A 17,763-nucleotide genomic window follows, 5' to 3' on the forward strand; every position below is an offset into this window, starting at 1 on the left:
TCCTCCAGAGGATTTTTCTTTTTCAGAGACTCTTCATTCTATGAGGGAACATTTTAAGTGGGAAGGTCAGGACCTCTCTGATTCCAGGAAAAGGCTTAGGGAATTTTTGCTTTTACCCCAGCATAGGCCTTTGGCAATTCCTCCTGTTCTGGATGTTGTGGAAGATGTGTTTGCGGAGGCTTCACTTAATCCTGATTCTTTGCCTCCCGCTCCTGTTAAGCCGGACAGGTATTACAGGGTGCCTGAAGCTCATAAATATCTGTATAAGAGTCCTTGGGCAGACCCGGAAACAGTTAGTCAGGGACCTAAGGGTGTCAAGGCCTCTGTGGTAAAAAATCCGGTTCCTCCAGATAAAGAGGCCAGAGCTTTGGATAGATGGGGAAAGAAAGTCTATACTTCTTCCACCTTAGCTATGAGGGCTTTGAATTGCCAGTTTCACATGTTGAAATATCAAAACTATCTTCTTTCTCAATTGAAGTCTAAGGTAGATGCTCTGGCGGAAGGCATTGAGTGTAAAGAATTGCAAGATTTGGTACATGTTTCTGAACAGGTGGGTAAGCATTCTTTGCAATGTGGATTTGATGCTGTACAGGCCTCGTCTAGGGTGGCTGCCACTGGGTCAGTTCTTCGCAGGCACGCCTGGCTGAGGGATCAGAATTTATCTGACCATGTTAAAACAAGGATTTTAGATGCTCCTTTACAGTCTGATGTATTGTTTGGTTCACCTGTAGAGGCAGTTTTGAAGAAAATGGAAGACAAGGCTAAGTCTATGCAGACTGTTAAAGATTTTTTGCAAGTTCAGCCTCCGAAGTTTAGTAGGAATTGGCCTGCTAAGGGGTGGACGTACCCTTCTTATGACTCACAGTCTAGGGGAAGATCTAGACGTGGTAGGGGTAGAGCTCAGGGCTCTTTCAGACCTAGAACAGGGAGTTCACCTGCACAGTCTTCGGGTGAGGGCAGGGGCCAGTCCTTTCGTAAACAGGCCCAATGACCTACCTTTTCAGCTGCCAGAACCTTCTTGTCTGGCAGCACCTTTGGGAGGAAGGTTGGCACTCTTCAAAGAAAATTGGGATTTGATTACCCAGGACAAATGGGTATTGGATATTATACACCAAGGTTACAGGTTTTATTTCCATACATTGCCTCCTTTCAAGGGCATGCCAGACATTCCTCCTCAGCAAAGAATAGAGGCTCACAAACAAATTTCTCTGCTGCTGCAAATAGGGGCCATACAGCCGGTTCCTCTGCCAGAAGTAGGCCTGGGATTTTATTCACGCCTGTTCCTAGTACCAAAGAAGGGGCACACGTGGAGACCAATTTTGGATTTGTCTATCCTCAACACTTATCTGGACATTCCCAAGTTCAAAATGTTGACGTTACAACAGCTTTTACCTCTGCTGGGCAAAGATCACTGGATGGTGACTCTGGATCTCAAGGAAGCTTACCTTCATGTTCCTATCAGGCTAAGTTGCAGGAAGTATCTGCGGTTTCGAGCTGGGACTTCTCATTATCAGTTCTCTGCATTGCCCTTTGGCTTATCTACTGCGCCCAGAGTGTTCACAAAGGTTCTGGCTCCAGTGATAGCTTTCTTCAGGCTAAAAGGAATACAGATCTATCCTTATTTGGACGATTGCCTGATTCTGGCCAAAGGAAGGGACGAGCTTCTTCATCATTTGCAATATGTGATAGCAGTGCTAAGATGCCTGGGGTATTCTGTGAACGAAATAAAGTCCAGTCTAGTACCCTCTCAAGACATGTGCTTTCTGGGTGTGAGACTGAATACAGCATCCCAGATGGCCTTTTGACCCCGGACAAACAAAAGAATCTTTCACTTTACTTCCATCAATTGTCTCATCTGTCCAGGCTGACTGCAAGGACAGTCCTTCAAGCCTTGGGGTTCATGGCATCTTGTATTCTGGTGCTTCCCAATGCCAAACTACATATGAGGAAGCTACAATGGTATCTCAAAATGTATGGACTCAGCACTGCCAAGATATGGACACTGTCATTCAGATAATACCTTGCATTCAAAAGGAATTTTTGTGGTGGGCGAGGAATGTCACCTAAACAAGGGACTCTCTGTGACCCGGCCAGAGGCGAGTCAGATTCTAACGACAGATGCCTCAGACAAAGCTTGGGGAGCTCATCTAAATGGAAAGTGGATACAAGACACGTGGCCTGCCAGACTACAACATCTACATATCAACTTGAAGGAGATGTTAGCAGTCCAATTTGCATTAATAGCTTTCAAGGATTTACTTCTTCCAGGGCAGGTGTTGGTTCTAACAGACAACACAACTGTCATGTGGTACATCAACAAGCAAGGGGGAACACATTCTTATCCTCTATGCAGGCAAGCAATGATTTTGTGGGAGACTGCTCTCAGTTTACAACTCAATCTTCAGGCAAGGTTTCTGCCGGGAGCACAGAACTCCTTAGCAGATGTGTTGAGCAGGCAATTATGGATCCCCACGAGTGGAAATTGGATCCTCATGTATTTCAGAAATTGACAGTGTCATGGGGAACTCCAGACATAGATCTGTTCGCTTCTCCACTAAACCACCAGCTGCCAAAGTTTTGCACAAAAAGGTTTCATCCCACAGCTTGGAAAGTGGATGCTCTTTCTTTCAATTGGAGCAATCTTCATGTGTATGCCTTTCCACCTCTGCCTCTCCTCCCAAAGGTACTCCTAAAGGTCAGACAGGACAAGCCGAAGATGATTTTAATAGCTCCAGATTGGCCTCGACAGCACTGGTACCCTTTACTGAGAAGTCTGGTTCGGGAGCCTCCATGGCCTTTGCCTTCGATTCCACACCTGCTGTCTCAAGAGAACAGTCATTTACTCAATGTCAAACTTCACTCTCTTCACCTAACAGCCTGGCATATTCTGTTTTAAACCCTGGAGGGTCTCAGCTTCCGCAGCAAGTTTTGAATGTTATTTTGGAGGCCAGAAGGCCTAGTACAAGGAAAGTATACGCTGATAAATGGAAGAGATTTTTATTTTGGAGTGCAGCAAAGGAATTTGATGTTGCTAAGCCTAATTTAAGTGTGGCTCTTCAATATCTTGCTGAGTTACTGGACAAAGGGTTGTCCTTCTCTTCTATTAAGATTCATGCTGCAGCGATTTCTGCTCACTATGACTGTGATCCACCATTGTTTTCTCATCCTTTGTTTAAGCAATTCCTTAGAGGGGCAAAGAATATAAGACCCCCACGTAGAGCTCCTACTCCTGCTTGGGATCTCAATTTTGTGTTGGAGAAACTCACTCTACAACCTTTTGAGCCTGCAGCTACTGCCGAGTTGAAATATTTATCATGGAAGACTGCTTTTTTGTTGGCCATTACCTCTGCGAGAAGGGTTTCTGAATTACAGGCCCTTATGGCAGTTGAGCCTTTCTTAATTTTCCATAAGGATAGGGTATCTTTACGTACTAATCCCTCCTTTATGCCTAAGGTGGTTTCTAGTGTGGCTTTAAACCAAACTATTCATTTGCCTACTTTTTATGCAAACCCCCAAAATAAAGGGGAAAAGATTTTGCACACCTTGGATATACACAGGCAGTTGCGATATTATTTGAGCAGAACTAAAGGGTTCAGGCAGTCTCAGCAGTTGTTTGTTTCTTTTGCTTTAGGTTCTCAGGGCAAGCCTGTGTCAAAACAAACCATTTCTAAGTGGATTGGATTTTGTATTGCTTTCTGTTATTCCCATCATGGTAAGGAAGTTCCAGCTGGGATTAGGCCTCATTCCACTAGAGCTACTGCCACTTCTACAGCTTTTTTAAGGGGGGTGGCAACTAAAGATATTTTGGAGGCAGCTACTTGGAGTTCAGTGCATACTTTCTCTAAGCATTATCACCTTCCACTCACTTTACTCTAAATCTAGGGCTGGGTTTGCCACTGCTATTTTACAGGGCATTTTGGCAGCACCTACTACTTTATAGTTTTGCCATCCTCCCTTACCTCTGCTTTGGGATTCTACCCAAGTGTAAGGACTGCAGCAATGTGAGATGAAGAACATAGTACAGTTTTGTACCTACCATAAATGTAGATGTTCGAAGATCCACATTGCTGCAGTCCAATTTACCCTCCCTCCTTCCCCTCTGTTGTTAGAGGCGGTTGTGTGGTTGGGTTGTAAATATTGTACATATTGTATATATATATTGTTCATAGGATTAGTGCAAGGGTGGTTGGTTGTTTTTTGCTGTCTTTTGGTTTTTGACCTTTCTGTTTAGGGTCTTCTGACATCTGGGGCAAGAAAAGACTGAGGATATGACGTCGGTCATGCGCATTTGTACACTGACGTTCTGATGTCAGTCTTAAGCGCCTTGACCGACGTCAGCCTAATACTTTGATATTCGGGCCGACCGAGGACAGCGGACTACCCAAGTGTAAGGACTGCAGCAATGTCGATCTTCGAACATCTACATTTATGGTAGGTACAAAACTGTACTTTTTATGTAATAATGCAGTGTCTGTAGCAAAACATAAATGGCAGTGTAATAAACACAATACCTGACTGTGTCAGTTAAGTTTGTTTAAAGGAAAGGGAAGGAGTTAAAATATCAGCAAGCAATGTTACAAAATTTAAAAAAATGTTGAAGTACATATGTAAGGGTATATGAAATGAGTTAGCTGTTAAAACCATCATTTTTGATATTTTTGATTTTGCAATGCTAAGTAATAAGTTTAACCACTGGAAAAGACTTGATTGTACATTGCATGCTAGATGCATACTGAACAATGTTAGGTGATCCATTTGCTAAGAAAATAAAAAGAATCCCCTCTCTCATGATAATGTTTTGAGTCATAAAATCATGATGAGTGAAGATATTTATCAGCAACATTTATATGAAATTAAACTGTCAAAACTGTATTCTGTTTAGATGAATCTATAGATATTGTTGATAAAGCCATGCTACTTATATATAGTGCATAAACATGGATGAAAATTAGAGTTTTTGAACTACTTGGAATTGAAGAATCATACAAGTGGCACTGGTTTCCTCAGCATTGTTTGATAACTTAAGTACCAATTTAAAATTCACAGACTGTTTCAGTTTGTGCTGGTGATGTAGTTAGCATATTTGGTCAACATAAAAGATTAGACACAAAAATGAAGCAAGTAACACCAAATATAAAGGGCATACATTACATGATACACCAGGAAATGTTCGCAAGCAAAAGTATTAGTGCTGAGTTGCATGAAGTATTAAAAATAGCAGTTAAGACAGTGACAGCATATTTTATAAAATCATGCTTTTTAAATTCAGCACATTTTGCAATTTTGTGTGATGAAATTGGCTTTTATAAATGTTATTAAATGCTGAAATTTGCTGGCTTCCATGAGAACAGATATTGAAAATAGACTGTGACCTGAGAGAGGAAATAATATAACAATAACCCACTTTTGGGTGTGGGTAATGCTGGATTTACCCACAGTTGGTGTGGTTTGGTCACGAGGGCGAAGCCAACCGTGGGTAAATCCAGCATTACCCACACCCAAAAGTGGGTTATTGCTATTATACAGTGACATTATTTAAGAAAAAAATAATTACTTTTCTTAAATAATGGCATTGTATAATGCCTCCTTGCTGCCCTTTCGCAGCTGTCTGGTATTCTGCGGCAGTTCTGATGTACTGCACATGCCTACGCAGTACATCAGAGCTGTGGGCAAAAGCAACGGAGAAAGCAAGATCTCCGCTGCTTTTTAAAAACTGTTTTGCTATGTTAAATGAGTTTAACATAGCGAGACAGCTTTAAAAAAAAGCAACAGAGAATATCCGTTGCTCTTTTAAAGCTGTCTCGCTATGTTAACCCCATTTAACATAGCTAGACAGTTTTGAAAAAAGCAATGGAGAAAGCAAGATCTCTGTTGCTTTTTAAAAACTGTTTCACTATGTTAAATGAGTTTAACATAGCGAGACAGCTTTAAAAAAAGCAACGGAGAATCTCCATTGCTTTTTTAAAGCTGTCTCACTATGTTAAACTCGTTTAACATAGTGAGACAGTGTGAAGCAACGGAGATCTTGCGTTCTCTGTTGCTGTAAAAAAAAAGAGTTATAGTAATGGAAAAAGTCCGGGCGACCGGACCTTTTTCCATTACTATAACTCTGATTTACAACGTGCACGCTGACCAATCATCGTGCACGTTTTTTGAATATTTAATGGGGGGGGTTGTTGTATAATTGTATTTTGGCCAACTAAAACCTGAAATTGTACAGTTGTTTATAGGTACACATTGGAACAAAAACTCATGTTACCTTGCAGCCATATTTCAACTTTTGAATGAAATGGTATTAGATAGTTAAAGTAAAACAGAAAGTCAAAAGAAAAAAAATTAAACTTTAAATGCATATAACAGAAAACAGTTGCTTTGATAATATCAACATCTGGACTGAATGAACAAATGAGGCAAAAAAGTGAAATGAAGATTACAGTTTTAACCAGTGAAAATCTTTTCAGTCATTTGCAAATGTTGTCAGTTAAATTCAAAGACGATGTGTACTCAAATCAGGATCTACACCTGCAGTGTTTTGGTTATTTTAATCAGCTCTGAGCACATTTGACTTTTTTTCCTGTTTTTTTTGTGTGTGTGTGTGCGTGTATGTGTGTGTGTATTTTGGGGGGAGATGGTCTGGATCCCTTTAATCTCAATGAGTAAAGAATGATCTGTCTGCAATTAAAAATGTTTGGCTGAACTTCACTCAAATACTACATTGAACAATCTGAAGGCTAATTTACCTCTTGATAAAATTTTGGGTAAAAATACATAGCGAGTATGGACCTGTAAATGAAAAACGTTTAGGATCCGTTTTCCTTCTGCATACTCATGCAAAAGTGGTTTCCACTGTTACTACAACTAAAATAAAATTTAGGAATGAGTTGAATTTCACACATACATCAAGGTTGTCTTTAAGAAACCACGCATAGCTTTTGTGATGCCGTGCAAGCACATCCTTCTCATTAAGACTATGCAAGTTTGAAACCTGAAAGTTTTATTTTTTACAATTCACATTATGTATATTTCTTAGTTTGTTGGAAATTTTCAAAGGGGGTCCAAAAAATACTTTTGAATAGGGTCCTTTAGTCCAAAAACGTTTAATAAACACTGCCTTATTGGATGCTGAAAGTTCCCCACAGCAAGGATGGATAAATCCACACAAACCTTTGAGTTCAAAGGGAATGTCAGTGGAGGCTTTCAAGATGGCTGCACATTGAATAACAGCTTAATTCTAGCTCTCACAGTGTGAAAGCAGAAACTCAGCAGAGAAGGCCAGTGGACTTTTTTGTGTTTCTGGGTAAATTTCAGTAACTGGCTAGTAAGTGCACTGCCTGGATGCAGGGAAGAAAGAAATACAGATGACCTGAAGAAAAATCAACTACAAAAGGTGAGGAAAAACACTGGGAAAATACTGCAGCTGTTCATATTATAAGGGTTTTTTCTACCAAATAAATGTATCTTTAGTAGCAATTCTGTATCTGGCCCTCATGTCAACATGGAGATAATCTGATAAAGAAAAATTGGCTACAGTCTGATAGAGAAATTGTCTAGTAAAAACGAAAAATTGGCTAGGAGATAATGTTCTCTGAAAGCATTCAGATGTTTTCCCAACTAGGAAAGCTATAAAGATAAGAGAAAACCAGACAGCACTTAGTAGAAGCACAGACTGCTCCATGTGTCTTAGCATGGATAATCTTTCTTTTAGGTTAACTCAAATCTATGAGTGTGACTGTCATTTTGGACATTTCTTCCTATTAGGAGGGTAAAACTTCAATATTTGAAGATAGTTTTGTGTGTTAGTATTAAGTTAATAGCTTTTAGGGAGGTATGGGGGTGTGTTTGATTTCTTATTTGAGGACTTTCAATAAAACAAAAAATTTTGTAAGATATGACAATCTCAAATGGATGTGACACGAAACAGCTGTATAAAAGTTCAACTTGCCAAACAGTGTATACATGTAACACAAAAGCTGGAACTAGAGATTTAACAAAAAAACTGTTGTACATAAAAGGTGTGAATAATCACTTTTTAATACAGTGATGCTTTCTGCAGTGTCTTTAAATGTCAATAGTTTCACAGATAAATACCAAAAGAAATGTAAAGTGCAAATAGCTATGCTACAAGAGACACACTTGGAGAGAACTGAACATATGAATTTGATAAAAAAAGGTTTTCAGGATGGTTATTCAGCAGAATACCTGGGACAAAGGAAAAGAGGAGTACTTCTCCTAATTGCAAGAGGAGCTCCAATAATGATAGAAGAGAATAAAAAAGACAATAATGGTAGATTTGTAGTACTAAGAGGCTACTGGCAAGGGAGGAGGATTACATTGGCATGTCTTTATATTTCACCTGAAACTGCTATAATGGAGCTTAAGAAAATTCTGGGAGAAATAACCAGCTTTCAGCAAGTAATATTGCTTATAGACGGGAACTGGAATGTAGTTTTGCATCACTGAAGATGTGTCTAGGGGCCCAGAAAGGAAAGTATGGTGATGGAGGGTAGATTTTTGAAGACATTTATGAAAATATTGGGAATGGAATATGTGAATTCAGTACTAGGAGTTCAGAGTGAATGAAATTGGAGTTTAAAAATAGGGTGGAAATGAAGGGAGATATGGTTAAGAAGTAACAAGAATTATTTAGTGGGACTAACATGGTTAAGTATCGCAGAATAGGGGGAATCTCACAGAACAAGAAGAGAATCAATTACAGAATGCTAAACAGAAAATAAAAAGATTACCTCGATAATATGCATGAATTTAGAAAGATTGCTGTTAAGCAACTGTTTTGATAATAACTGTAGAGCACAAAAACCTTTTTAGCACAACAACTCAAGCAACAGAAAGTAGAACAGGCTGTCACTAAGCTTAAGGAGCCTGTAACACGGAAGGTAACAAGAGAATCCTGTGGCGGTATTAGAACTATTTTGGAAATTCTGTAAAAGTCTGTATAAAGCAGAGAAGTAAGGAAACCAAGAAAATGTAAAATGGAAATGTTTATGGAAGAATTAAATATGCCAAGGGTAGAGGTAGGTGAGGCTTAATTACTAACAGGATAGGAGGAGATGAGATAAAAATGGTGATGTACAACCAAACAACAGGAAAGTCCCCAGGAATAGATGGTCTTCCTGTGGAAGTTTGGAAGCTAGGAGGGAAAACCTGATAAAGATCTGGAAGGTTTTAACAGTATTTTAACAGGAGTAGAAGTACCAACATCCTTGAAAGCGGTTGTAGCTGTAATACCTAAAGAGGATAAAGATCTATCAGATCCAGCTTCATACAAGCCCATTTCAATAGTAAACCATGATTGTAAAGTGTTTATCTAACTCTGTAATAGCTAAAAGAATGGCAAAAGTGATGCCAAAATTGATAGATATGGATCAGTGTGGTTTTGTGGAGGGGAGACAAGCATTTGACAACCTTAACAGAACATTTATGATCCAGAAGGAAGCAGAATGTGAGAAAATTCCACTGTTGCGTCTTGATGTAGAGAAGTCATTTGAGAGGGTAAGCTGGGACTTTATGAGCAGGGCTTTAGAAGCATTTGCATTCCCTGATAAAATTGTAAGGTTGATTAGGAGGATATATGAGGGATCAGAGGTGAAAATTAAAGTGGGTTGGGTCCTCTCTGATAATTTCTGCTTTAGCAATGGAACCAGGAAGGGGTGTTCTCTTTCCCCTGTGGTATTTGCATTATATTTAGAACCAGTGGCAGATAAAATAAGGGAATCAAAAATTCAAGGATATAATTAGTATGGTAGTCAAGAAAAGCTGGATGTATTTGCAGATGATATTGTTTTATACCTGACAAAACCAGAAAAGGATATTACAGTGTTGTGGAACATTTTGTGACTGTTTCATATCTTTTTGGGATACAAAATTAATGAAGCTAAAACAAAGGCAGTAGAGGTAAATTATGTACCCACACACAAATTGGTTCAGCAATATCCGTATTTATGAGGACATGATAAAATGAAGTATTTAGGAGTATGGATTAAAAAGTATTCCAGTGTGTTAGTTAAGAATATGTGGAAAGAGACTAAACAAAAGACAATACAAAAACTGAGAAATTGGAAGCTCTGTTCTATGGATGTAGATAGTAAGATACAAGCAAATTTGTTTAGTCCCTTTAGTCTTATACTCAGGTCAGGCATATTTTTATCAACCATAGGAGAAGTTACAGATATCAATTAATAAAGAGCTGAAGGATTTTATCTGGGAGGGGAAGATGGCAAGACTCAAGTCGGATATTTTGATTCTTCCAATAGAGCAAGGCTGATTGGGATTACCCAGTTTGAAGGGGTATTTCAGAGCTACACAGTTAAGACTCCTGTAACATAGCACAAGCAGAAACCTATAATCCAAAGTGGAAATGGATGATGATGAAATAGGGCGGAAGCTCAAGAAACAAGAAGAGACTGGGATTTTGGATGCAGATCTTTAAAGAAAATAACAATAATCAAACATAATATTATACTCATAAAGTAACAGAAAGTATTCTAAGAACTAAGCCAACATGGGAATGGAGAAAGGAGATTCTCCCAATAGCGCTGACTGCAATTAGAGATACAGACAATAGGCAAGAGGGTACTGGAATTTATTGGAGAGAGCTGGCAAAGGAACTAAGGTATTGGTAGCAAATAACTAGAGAATGAAAGGTAGTAGAATGGGAAGAGGCCAAAAATTTATTTGGACTGCAGGTTAGATATTGCCTTCCCTATCAAGGATTGATATCAGAGTATAGGCAAAGAGAAAGAAATACGGGGGTCCTAAACGAAAGACCAGCACTGGTAGAGTTTTTAGTAGAATCTAGAACAGAAGCTGCCATTAAGAAAGGAATAATAAGAGCATATATAATATTGCATGATTACTATAATAATCAGAGGATGGTTAGAAAGGTTTGGGAAGAGAGACTGGAGAAGCAATTCACAATGGGAGGATATATGTATGTCTCCCAAATATGCAACAAAATCTAGATGATGTATGATTTTTGCTTGTAAATGTTTACATAGATATTTTTATACCCCAAGTAGACTTCAGAAAATGTTCCTCAGGTAAACAGGAAATGATGGATGTGTACTGGGGAAGAAATAGTTAATTGGGAACATATTTTCTGAGAGTGTAATGAGTTGGCAGACTTTAAAGATTCCCTGAAGAGGACTCCTATTGGAGATACTGGTTGAGCAAATTGGTATAACCAGAGAAATTATTTTTCTAAGCTGTGATGCAGCATCGGAATTGCCTAGACATAGTAAGGCCTTGCTAAGTCTAATTATGGTGGCTGCCAAAAAAGTATTTACTAGAAAATGGAAATAAAAGTCTAAACCAACTGTATTAGAAGTAGTGAATATAGTAATAGAAATAAAACAGCTGGACTTGGGATCTTAAAAAAAGATAGGGGCAAATTACATAGGATAAAATGGGAATTGTGTGAACAGTGCATACAAGGAATGAATGAGGTTTAAAAGAAAGCAGGACTTGAATGAGCTATGTAATGTTTGACTGACAATGATTGGATAGATTATAAGTGATGTGTAATGTTTGCAACTAGGATTATGTCAGTATGGTTTGTGATGTAAAACGGTTGCAGCTGAGTTTGTTAATATGGTTTGTTTTCATTTTTGTAAATGTTTGATTGCCTATGTCATAAGTGATCATTTAATAAAGATATTTCTTGTTTAAAAAAAAACGGGGGGATTGACAGTGCATTTGTTGCCCTTGATTCCATGTATGAGTGACATGTCTACTAACTCTTGTATGGTGTCCCTTTCCACATAGTAGAGGGTGACAGTGTCTGGTCCTGAAGGTGTTGGTATTTTAAGTTGCTGGAGGACCCAGCTCCAATGCAGAGACCAACATCACAGGAACTGGTGCCAAGAGCAACCACAGCACTCCTTGTTTTAGCTAAGGTTGCTGCTGATTCTACCACGTTAGCATTAGTCCTCAGAATAATTAAGTGCTGTGGCTCATAGCACAGGATTTATATGTTTCTAAATCAATCTGCCGCGTTTGATTTCACCATTTGCATACACAGTGAATCTCATCTCATGAAGGCAGTCATTTGCATATTGTAACTCCAGTACTATTTGTCCTGTAACTAAACTCAGTCGTGCTACACAGATCTCTGAATTGCTGCCTCTCTGTGGTTTTCTGCTCATTGCACTATTTCAGATAATGCTATGTATTAAATGTTTGTGAATGTCTCTTTTTTAGTTTTACATGAAATATGCTAATTATTTTTTTCTTTTTTCCATTTGTTAACCTGATTAGTGGACCAACCAGACAATGTAACTTTGCAGCCATAACAAGAAGAAGTGCAGTTTCACTACATTGTACATATATTTTACTGACAGTCACCATATTAACTGCTGCGGGTCATTGCATGTGATTAAATGAAAATCGTGAAAAATTTACTTTGATTGGGGTTGGAAGGTACAAACCCCTCGTATGTATCTTGTATGAGTAGCAGCAAGAAAAAGTGTCGCTGGGAACTGCTGCTGTACAAATCAATATAAAAATTTTATTTAAAACACAAAAGAAAACAAAGTTAGCACTTTCGGGCCAAAACCCTTCATCAGACAAAGTACTCAAACTAACAATACATATTTAAAATACTTGACAACCAATCAGGACTCAATAAAAAGCCCGCCTATTTCTAAGGGCTGGCTTAAGAGGTACCACATCATTGAGTCCTGGATTAATATGGGCTTTTAATTCTAAAATCCATCTGGATTCAATAGCTTCCGTCTTTAACTTAATATCACCACCTCTTCTGTTAAGAAACACATTAACAATCACCCTGAACCTAAACTGATGTGTCGGATTATCTTTAATGTGATTGTAAAGGGCATTGTGTTCGTCACAGTTCCTAATAGACGAAAGGTGCTGCAAGATCCTAACCTTAAGCATGTTATTGGTTTTGCCAACATAATATCTTGAACATGATGTGCAGTTTGCCAAATACACAACATTAGTGGTTCTGCAGGTAGCCTTGCCCTTGAATGAAAAACTCCTTCCTGTAGAGGGATGTATGAAGGTTGTTTCTCTATTGATGTAACCACAAGCCTTACAACTCCCACAAGGAACAGTGCCTTTAGATCTAGGTAGGCATATAGCATCACTGTTGCCCCTGTCTTGTATGAGTAAACAGAAAAAAATATTTTGATTTGTAATTGCTGCTGTTCATTTTATGTGATGGCAGTTGCTATCCCTTACTCCCCCTACTGTTTCATAAATTAAAATAATTTAAAAATATTAAAAAATATATATTGTGACAACCCCTGTTGCATGCATCTGATATTTGCTGCTGGCATTCAGGATAAACAGAAAAAAAGTTTTTCTTTAATTTTTTTTATTTTTGTTTTGCTGCTTACTTTAATGGCTTGGGTCAGCAGTGGCCCTTCAATGCACATGGAATAGAGATGATGAATGTGAGCTGTCATAGATGTTGAGAAGAGGATGTGAGGTTTACTTGCGTTAAATGTGAACTTCTGCATAGACCTTGTAATAATGTTGCATACATTTGGATGTGCACTAATGTGTATCAGCCTCCTTAGATTTGTTTCTGCACACTGTGCTGTACATTTTGCATGATGCTACACTCCTAGTCTACACTAATGATCACAGTAGAAACCTGTCCCATTCCATAAAATGAGAAATTCACCATTGCCTAGGCCCTCTTCTGGAATGTAGATTATCGTTGTGGTAGTCAAAGAAGAAGCCTCTATGTTAGCAGAGTTGGCTGAAATTTTGCTTATATATCAGCAAGTGAATCACATTATCATCACTAAGTAAAATTGTTCACATACCTTTCCATTTCTAGAACTCTAGAAATGATAAATAGTTTGTATCTGTATCTCACTGCTGCCCAGTCTCCATTGACAGAGGGCGTAAGAACACTGCTTTCAATATTCAAGATACGATGCTGTAAATTGAAGGTAAGAGGACATTCTTCCCAAGCAAGTCTGTAAATTTAAGTTACTAAGATGTAATATTTGAGCAGTGCACCATTCTTGTGGTTGTTTATCATTTTATAATTTACAAACTGGTTGTTTCTATGAAGTAACTGTAGGCAATGGGATTTTTTTTTTTTGAAGAATGTTTTTTTTTTTTTATGTAGGCTGCTACAGAAGATGAAAACAGTCATATCCATGGAACTGGTGTGCCTAATGGGCCAAGTTTGGGCTCTCCGGTTCGTGTGCGTTCGGAAGCCATGCAGCTTGATAGGGATGTACCTTTGCTCAGGAAGTTACGGTCCATACACAGCTTTGAACTGGAGAAACGACTTACTCTGGAGTCCAAACCAGACACTGACAAGTTCTTAGAAGCATGGTATGTTAATATGTTGTATTATTTTTAATGTCATTGCATAGACAAAGCAGCATAAAGAATTTTGGAAGGGAATAGCTAATTGCTGCACTTATTGTGCCTTTTCTTTGCCTCCTGCTGCTGCTACATACAGAGATCTGATAGGTCCAAGTTCTTCTCCCTTGCTCATGTCTTCCTCATACTTTTTAGGCAGTGGTATTGGAGATGTCCACAAAATAGTCCACCAATGTACTAGTTTTCTTTCCTGAAGCAGAATCCTGGAGAAAGATGGTCCTTCACACCTTCTGTTTTTTCTAGAAGTTCAGGTATCACATAACGTGGGTACATTATTTATTTCATTATTTATTTTTATTTAAAAAAAATAAGAGCTTAATTTTAGTAAACACACTAAACAGAAATGTCAGCATTTCAAAATTCAAACAATGTTAGTATAACAAATGTAAACAATTTCACAAGGGCTCTCTATTGAATGTTGGCACTCAAAATGCTGAGTACCAACAAGCTGAAAAAAGACCAAAAGCACAGGAGAAGAGCAAATTTCAAAAATTGATCTTCTCTTTTAAACTTCTTTTCACAGGGGGGACAAACCCTCCTTGCACCCCCAGACTTGTGTGTGTGTGTGTGTGTGTGTGTGTATATATATATATATATATATAAAACAACTCCAAGATCGCCTTACCTCTCAGAAATGGCATCTCAGACTTAGTATACATGTCTGATCTTTTGGGAATTCAGTCTCTATATTTTGGACTCGCTGTAGTGGGTCTTGAATTTTCAAATAATTACCTTTTACTAGTCCACTTCATTTTTTCATTTAAGTGTATAATATACAATTATCAATCCTTTTTTCTTTTTTTCATACAGTTTCCAACATTCCTCTTCTATAAGTCATTATATATTGAACTTTTTTGTACTACATATCCTTTTTTATTACCTGTCAGCATCACTTTTCCTACCCGCCTCAGACAGAATTATTTTCTCTTCTCTGTTTACACTTTTCCCATAATTTTCACTTTTAGCTGTTAAAGCTTACTGTTTTGCAGTTTGAACTATTGTTCCATCACCTCAGGTTTATTCATAAGTGTGATTACTTCGGTTATTATTTATCCTTGTTTTCTACTTTCTGTTCATTGCTTTTTTTAGCTACTAACAATGAAAAGCTTAATACTGCCTTACTGTACCTGGGTTTCCCCAAATGCTGTATTCCATCTCAAAAGCATTGTTTTTGTGTTTAATTTAATGTGTTCATTAAATATCTATTGTTGTACCTTGCAGTGCTTGTTTGTAATTCCCTAATTTAGAGCACATGTTTTTATTTACCCCCTTCCCCATTCATACATCTCCATCTGTCATATCCTTGAGGGAACATCTTTTGTAACCAGCTTGGGGTATAAATGTATATGTGCAGACACTCCAAACAGATATTCTGAATCTTTTGGACTTTGTTGCATATTCTGGGACTTTACATATCTCCTTCCATTTCCAGTGTTTGTCTCTTTATCTATTTATTGTTTTTGATTCTGCGCCAACTTCTTCAGACTGTTTTTGTAGTTATCATGCCACAACTTGTGCATTCCAGTGATAGACTGGAAAGCAGAAACATTTCTTAGTTGTAAATTAAGTTTTATTACTTTTGTTTATTTACTTACTTACTGGGAAAGTGGACTGGTCTATTGACCCTTTTCAGGCACAACCAGAGATCAAACAGCAGAAAATACATCTCCTTTGCTTGATCCCATTTCGTAGTAGTGTGTTCCCATACTAACAGTGCCCAGTACCCAGGTTCTCTGTTGTTCTTTTTCTTTTCTATTCCTGCTGACCCCTTTTTGCTAGTGACTGTTGCCATACCTACATGCATAACATTAATTTTTCCAATCCTTTACTTCCCCAGAGTTTAAAATAGTTTCTACTTCTCTATTACTCTTTACACATAATTTATTGTGTACTTCTCCCAGTTCTTCTTTTCACATTGAGTCCATAAAGTTAACTTTGATATCCCATAACATCTTCTGAAGGACAGAATCATATTCTTAAAATGTGCCTCATAACTGTCAAGCTATGTAAGATTTAGTAGCTTGATTTGGGTTGCCTTTCTAATACTCTGGCAAATCAGGGATTCCTAATCCTCTGTGTTCCACTGTTATGATATTTTATTTCTTTTTTTCTCTCTTTGATATTGCCCAAAATTGTTGTTAGGTAGTTCGAGGGAGAATTATCCCACATAAAAAAACTGGAGCTACAGTAAACATTTCAGTCACTTCAGTTTTATTGTACAAGCACATTATCAACAATTGTGAGGGTCTTAACTTGTTTGTAATTTTGTTTAATAACTTCCAAAGTACCCAACTGTTCCATTCTCTCAGGCATACACAAATATGGATATATTTGTACTAAATTTTTCATAGGTTTATAGCTTACAGCTATTGCTTTGGCTTTGTTTTCATTGAATTTGCATCCTGAAATAGTTTGGAGCTTCCTCAGTATGATTACTTCCCCTTGTAGAAATAATGAAAAACACCCACAAAGTCCTCTCGTAGACAGTAAACCAAGGAAATCAACCACAGAGCAGCTGTATAAAATGGCTCATTTATTAAACTTGCAAAAGTTAAAAACAATAAAATTCCAACAACATTAGTGAAAAGACTTATCACTTTCTCCCATTAACACTTAGGCATCATCAGAGTCTTAACACACACAACTACAGACCACACTTATAGGAAATTAAAATGTATGTCACTTCCTACCTATTAAACCTTGATCATTCTTTGTTTTAAACTAATCACCATCTTAAAAAATATAAAAACATTTAAGTATAACAGCATGTAAGGCATAATACATAATTCTTAACCTATCATAAAAAAAAACTTTTTTTTCATGTATGTAAAAAATACACATACATAAATTATTTTTATACAGTAATGTATATCCGTTATTTTTAAGTGTAATGGCAATACTAATGTAAATGGATGTTCCTGTTTTTTTTTCTTTCTTTTGTCTCTCTTTCTCCTTGTTCAGTTTTAAGAAATGTAAAAAAAGTTAAAAGAGCATGGCAAAAGAGAAATTTGTGTGCTTTTTCTCATTCTTGCATAGGGGAATGTTTGGGTTAAGGCCATTAGCTTTATGTAATAACAAGTTTTAACAGAAAGCAAGTAAATGTAAAAAAAACACCAGTCTTGTATCTGGTTCTCATGTCACTAGCAGACAATATGATAAAGAGAAATGACTTGGAGAAAATGTTTTCTGAAAGCATCCAAGTGTTTTCCCAGCTGACAGAGCTATAAAGATAAGGCAAAACGAGACAGCACTTAATAAAATCACAGGCTCAACCATGCATCTTAGCATGGATAATCTTTCTTTCTGTTTAGCTTCAGTCTGTGTGAGTGGCTGTCAGTTTGGAACTTTTGTTCCTATTCAGAGTGCAACACTTCAATA

General features: G+C 37.6%; 1 protein-coding gene across 1 annotated transcript in view; it reads left to right on the forward strand.

Annotated features, from left to right (window-relative positions):
* Window positions 1-17,763, forward strand: part of TTBK2 (tau tubulin kinase 2) — a 2,201,340-nt gene that overhangs the window by 1,816,572 nt on the left and 367,005 nt on the right. Inside the window, exon 12 of the mRNA XM_044074209.1 lies at window positions 14,123-14,334. Within this exon, the coding sequence (XP_043930144.1) occupies window positions 14,123-14,334 (212 nt within the window). The remainder of the gene's footprint in view (window positions 1-14,122; window positions 14,335-17,763) is intronic.

Source organism: Protopterus annectens, chromosome 6.part0 (assembly GCF_019279795.1).
Source record: "Protopterus annectens isolate FY-2018-M chromosome 6.part0, PAN1.0, whole genome shotgun sequence".
NCBI lineage: Eukaryota > Metazoa > Chordata > Ceratodontiformes > Protopteridae > Protopterus > Protopterus annectens.